Here is a 6,365-nt window from a genome sequence, read left to right as displayed (position 1 = left end):
GCTCACTTTGTAGACCAGGCTGGCCTCGAACTCAGAAATCCGCCTGCCTCTGCCTCCCGAGTGCTGGGATTAAAGGCGTGCGCCACCACACCCGGCTCCTTGAGTCCTTCTTGATGAGCTTCATGTCCCACAGTTACACTCTGGCCCAAAGCCTTCAAATGCAGAGACAGTAATCAGCCACTACAATGCTGTGGTGCTGGAGGCCAAATTCCCTGCTGGACTCCTCCCGTCCTTGAACCTAAGAGAAATGATAGACAGGAGTTCTTGAAATTCTCTCCTAGGCAATACCTCATTCTCCTATTCTCTCAGAGCTCTCCATTCTTAGTTATGGAGCCACTTCTCCCAGGGCTTCTACTTTGCCCACTAGAGAGGCTCTGATCATGAGGTTCTCTGACCAAAACTACTAAGGTTACTGTGATTTCAAATGTCTCACAAGACACTGAGAGAAAATACTCAAGTGTGTATCATTGGGGTGGGGTGGAAGGAACAGCAGGGCATTCAAACCATCCTAAACAAAAAGGAATTTATTGGTCTTTGTAACTGTAAAGACCATGACTCACATACCATTATTAAAAAGAAAGTTCTGTCTCTCAGCTTCATGTCTTCTATGACTACATATTCAGTGACTAAGGCCTCCCTACAACTCCTTCACAATCTGCAATTCTTTCAGATTTCTGTCTTGGGGAAAGAAAATGGTTGCTTCCACCAGACAAGAAAACAGGATGCTAGAGAGATGGCTCCAGAATGAAGCGAATGCCTCAGCAGGACATGGTGGTATACTCCTTTGGTCCTGGCACTGAGTTTGAGCCCAGCCTGGTCTACAGAGCTTGTTCCAGGACAACCAGAGCTATATAGAAAAATCCTGTCTCGAAAAATAAACAAACAGCGCAGTCTGGGGCTCTTGCAGAGGACTTGAGTTTTCTCCCTACCACCCACGTCGGGTAGCTCATAAGTGCCTATCACCTCAGATCCAGGTAATGTGACACCGTCTTCTGGCCACCTGTGCTCATGTGCACATACCTCCCCCTACATATATACATAATTAAGAAAATAAATCTTCAAATGGGGCTGGAGAGATAGCTCAGTAACTGAGAGTGCTTGCTGCAGGAAGAACTCAGTTCTCAGAACCCACATCAAGTGGCTCACATCTGACTGAAACTCCAGCTGCAGGGGCCTTAGACCCTCTGGCCTCCAGGACACACATACATGCATACAAACATAGAGACAGAGACAGGGAGAGAGAGAAAGAGAAACAGAGGGACAGAGAGAGAGACAGAGAGAGAGAGAGGTCTGAACAGAAGTAGAGTAGAAGGGGGGAGGTCTGAAGAGAAGTATGTATATACACATATAGACATACAAACTAAAAAAAAAAAGAAGTCATAGAGTAGAGCTGCAGGCCACCCACCAGCGCACTGCTAGACCCTGTCTCCAGAGGTGTGGAAGAACACAGGAGAGCCAGCTCATCAATGAAGAGCACAGCCTGTTCTTCCAGAGGACCCATGTTCAATTCCCAGTACCCATGTGACAGCTTACAACCATCCATCTGTAACTGCAGTCCTAGGGGACTGAACCCCTCCTTTTTCTGACCTCTATGGGCTCCTGCACCCACCTGGTGGACAGACATATACTCAGGCACACACACACATACACATGAAATTAAGTTAACTGTTTTTAAAAGACGAAAGTATAGCATTTCTAGAATCAGGATGAAGGAACACCACCCCACAGCTTGATCCTTCATTGTACCTAAAAACTCCCCAGACCAGAGAAGCATGAAGGCACCAATGTAACAGGCTCTTCACCTTCTCAGTTCTGCCTTGAGCTGGGTCTGGGGTGAGCCTGTTCACCAACCAGGTTAAGACTAGATTCCTTGAGGAAGTACAAACAGGTAGAAACGATGACCAGTCCTGATGGGGTGAGATGAACTCATGGGTAATCCTGGATATTTCTCGGGTGCTGGTTAGAGGGCAAAGTTACAAACATTATATCCTTTGGGTGGTATATAAACTGAAAACGCAAGGACGTAAGACAAACATAACAGTTGTGGAAAACTGGAAGTCTGAAATGGGTCCCACTGGCTAACCAGGAAGGTGTTGGCTGGACTCAGTTCCCCTCTGCAGCTTCTGTGGCTTAATCTATTGCCTCATGCTTTCTGACTTCCAGACACTGCCTGTACTCCTTGCTCTCGGTACTCCATCTCTAAAGCCAACAGTGGTGAGTGGTGTTTCCTGGATGGCATCAGTAGGACTCTGGACCTCTTTCATGTTTGAAGTAATTACACTGGGTTTATGTCACCCAGAATGCTCTTTTAGGACTTGACCTAGTTAGAAATCCTTGGGAAGTGTTCAGTATTCAGTATTCTAGGGAGTGCCATCTGTGGGCTCAGGCAGTTGAAGCCCTGGACAGACTGGCGGCTCCCAGCCAGCTCAAGGTGTTTCCCTCTGCCTAGTAACAGGGAGGCGTGGCTCAGGCTGGGCATGGACAGGGAAAACAGCACTGAAAAGCAGTGGGAAGAAGCCTCATTCTGGACTGTTCTGCCTCTCCCAAAGAATGGAGAACAATCCCACGAGGCTGAAGGAGGCAAGTGAATGGATGGTTACAAGGGGAAAGATAACAAGGGCTGGGGGCTCGAAGCCTGGAGAGCAACTCTGTCGTGCCTTATAAAAAAACAAAACAAAACAAAATAAAAGAAGCAGCAGCAGCAGCAGCCAGAGATATGTTTGGTAGAGGAGCGGTAGGGTGGGCCCATGCTATGGCAGCCCTTCCCCCAGAGGTACCAGCTATATATAGGGCATGGGGAGGGGAGTTGAGGGGGCAGTAGAGACAGATAAAGGCGCGGGGGGCGGGGAGCGAGAGATGGGGAGAGGAATGGGGAGAGGGAGAGAGGAATGGGGAGAGAGGGGGAAGAGATCCACAGAGCCAACAAGACAGTGAGGAGGGGGGCAAGCAGTCCCTTTTATAATGAGTCAGGCATACCTGGCTGTTGCCAGGTAACTGTGGGGCGGAGCCTAAAAGGAATGCGAACAGATTGTAAGGGTCTCCTGTAGCCCAGGCTATTCTGAAACAGGATGACCTGAATGGCTGGTCTTGCTGCCTCTACTCTAGGAGTCAGGGGATTACAGGCAGGATCTACCACACCGGCTTATGTGATGCTGGGGACCGAACACAGGTGTTTGTGCATGTCTGATTCTGTATTGACAGACCTACATCCCCGGTCCGGGAATATCTGATGAGGAGGTGGGGAGCAGAACCCCGACCCAGGAAAGGTTTCTCAAAGCCATCAGGCAGTCACACAATACTCAGGCAAGAGCTGGGGGACCAGCGACACTTGCTTATTATGAATTATATATCCATACCCATCCATCACAGGTCTGGACCCAGTAAAAATGCCCGCTATCTGAGTTCTAGGTCATGTATTCTTACGTCTGCCTGCCGCCCGGGGAGGGCGTCTGGCCTCGGCTGCAGACCCTCACCTACACCTACCTGCCCGCCCCTCTGCTGCTGCCACCTATCCAGACCCACAACTTCTGCAGCCGGCCGGTGGGCCTGAGCACGGCCCCGCGAGAACTCCACTGCTTCCATGGTGCGGGCGCGGCTCTGGCCTCTTCCACGCTGCCCTGGTGGGCCTTCCCACCGCCGGGAGCCGCGGCCCCCGGCTCCTCGTTCCCCGCCTCCGCCGTGTCCGCGCCATCCCAGGCGGGGCGCGACGCTATGTGGCCGGAGGGCAGCAGCCTGCAGCTGCAGCTGCGCTGGGGCCGCGTGGAGCGCATGCGGGGTCCGCCCCTACCGCTGCCGGACGCCGTGCGCCGCGACTTGCGGCGCGTCTACGGCACCTACCCACGCACCGACGTGCGCGTCACCCAGCGCGGCGAACAGTTCTTGGTGCGGGCTGTGCCGCATGTGGGCGAGCCCGAATATAAGGTGGCCCGGCGCGTAGTGCGCAAGCCAGCCAGTGGCGACGATGGGGACAGTGGGGACAGCCCGGCCGCTCCGGAGGCGGTGCAGCGTAGCCGCCTCAAGAAAAAGCAAGGACCAAGATGAGCATCTCAGCGCGCCTGCGAGTCTGTCGGTCCCCGCTCGCCGTCCCTGCTTTTGATTTCCCTGGAGTTATTGCTGGACCGTGCTGGGAGAGAAAGGTGTTCGGTCCAGAGGGTCTTGAAGCGAAAGCAGCATCTCTCTCCCTTCTTAGCCCTCCGTGTGGGTCCCACTCGCCTTTCTCTCTCCCTTGCACCACAATTCCCCTCTTTACAAAGCTGAGAGAGCCAAGCAATTCCCAGCTTGGAAACGGAAGTAAATAAATGAGCGAAGTCCAGCATCCACTACAAGATAAAGACGTGGTCATTTTGCCATCTGTGTGATTAAAGTCTTTACTCTGTATATAGCCTGACCCCTGGGCCTGCTCTTAAGCAGCAGCTCTACAGTATGCAGTAGACAATCTTCTAGAATTGCCTGCCTGGACTTACTATCCAAACATCATCTGAAGGCCTAGGGTAGTTCTGGAGTGTGGGAAATGTCTCCTGTAAGCTAGGTTTAGAGCTGGTTCTGACATTTTTCTAGCCGTGTGTCGTCCTTAGCCTTTCTGAACCCCTTAGCTATCACATCTGTAAAACACATAAAGTTAGGTGTTCAGAGGAATGTCATTCGTTTTCGTCCTTTTGTTTTTTCCAGACAGGGTTTATCTCTGTACCCCTGGCTGTCCTGGAACTAACTCTCTAGACCAGGCTGTCTTTTTTTTTTTTTCTTTCTTTCTTTCTTTTTTTTTTTTTTGGTTTTTTCGAGACAGGGTTTCTCTGTGTAGCCCTAACTGTCCTGGAACTCACTGTGTAGACCTGGCTAACCTCGAAACCTGCCTGCCTCTGCCTCCCAAGTGCTGGGATTAAAGGCGAGCGCCACCATGCTTAGCCTTTATTCCCAGTTTATGTTAAATCTTTAATTAATTAATTTTCAGATAAAGGTCTTGCTAGTTTACTGACTGACCTCAAACTGGTTGCAATACTCCTGCCTGAGCCTGTTGTGCCAGAAAGCATTCACGAACTCCCAAAGACCACCAAGGAGCCGTTTCTGATGTAATAGCACTTGGGGCTCTTTATCTTTTTATTACAAGCTTGGGCTTCGGTTCTCCCCCAACCCAACCCTTACAGCAGGACAGGAAGAGAAGGCAGAGCAGCCTGGAACCCTCAGCAGGACAAGGTTTTATAGGAAATGGGAGTAAGTGAGAGTGTCTCAAACCTCGCAATATCTAACTGAATGTCTATTGTAAGCTGACAAGTGGGTGTTCTGAAACAAGACCAAAGGTCTGAAAGTACCTTTGAAATAATCAAATTAATCTTTGGTTAACTGTTGCTAAGAAGTAGCTAGGGAGCAGTAACTCTGGGGTATGGGCTAAGGACAAGCTGTGGGGACCTTCCCGGTACTTGGGAGTAGCTTGGGTTCTGCTGTAGGTCAAGTTCTCAGTCTTGTTTTTTTTTTTCTTTAAGATGGAGGCCAGTCCCAAGATGGAGTAGGTTTGCCCTCTCAAGCCTACAGGGGTCATACATGGGCATCACATCTGACTAGTCTTTTTTTTTTTCCATAAATACAGCTGGAATTTTCAGTATTTTAATGTAGTGTTGTTGATGGGCTTAGTAGAGCATCCCTTATCCCTAGGACTTGGGAACCAGAGTTAGGAGGGAGGATACAGAGCCAGACCCTGTGTGTGTGTGTGTGTATGATTTTACATTTTGTAATATTTTGTAATGCTTAAGTGTTGATTTAATTAGTTAATATACCCTCCCTTCATCTCACCACTCTCTGCATGTGTGTGCACGTTCCTTTGTGCACAGGTACACACCACCAGCATCGACCTTATTAAGGTTTAATTTTATGTTAGATGGTAATGACACACGTCTTTAATCCCAGCACTCAGGAGGCAAAGGCAGCAGATCTCTGTGAGTTCCAGGCTAGCCTGGTCTACAGAGCAAGTTTCAGGACAGAGAAACCCTGCCTGGAAAAATAAACAAACAAACAAAAATAATTAATGTTTTTATTTTTAATTATATGTTTGTGTGTCTGTGGATTGTGTGTGCACGTGAGTGTGGATTGTAGGTGCCTGAGGATGCCTAAGGAGACAGAGGTGTTGTTAGATCCCCTCTGGAGTTAGACTAGGTTGTGAGTCACCTATGGAAATGTGCTATGAACCATCAGTTACAGGCCCCACTCCTCAGCCCACCTTGGCTTTTGACACAGGGTTTCTGCTAGGGACCTGGGGCTTGCTGACAGGCTAGCACCAGAGGGAACTGTCTCCTTCCTCTTCCTCTTCCTCTTCCCACATCCAGTGGTCACAACCATATATCATTGTGCCCAGCTTTTTTTTTTTTTTTTTTTTT

The 6,365-nt window shown here is 49.6% G+C and overlaps 1 protein-coding gene across 1 annotated transcript; it reads left to right on the top strand.

The window, feature by feature from the left end:
- The first annotated feature begins 3,272 nt into the window (after positions 1-3,272).
- Positions 3,273-4,629, top strand: LOC110285326. Its single transcript, XM_029472478.1, has one exon. The coding sequence runs from the start codon at positions 3,412-3,414 to the stop codon at positions 4,039-4,041; it is 630 nt and encodes a 209-aa protein (XP_029328338.1). The 5' UTR covers positions 3,273-3,411; the 3' UTR covers positions 4,042-4,629.
- Positions 4,630-6,365: the final 1,736 nt, after the last annotated feature.

This window comes from Mus caroli, chromosome 19, assembly GCF_900094665.2.
Source record: "Mus caroli chromosome 19, CAROLI_EIJ_v1.1, whole genome shotgun sequence".
In the NCBI taxonomy this organism is placed as follows: Eukaryota; Metazoa; Chordata; class Mammalia; order Rodentia; family Muridae; genus Mus; species Mus caroli.
Note: the sequence above shows the minus strand (reverse complement) of the source record. Positions and strands in the feature narration are given on the sequence as shown.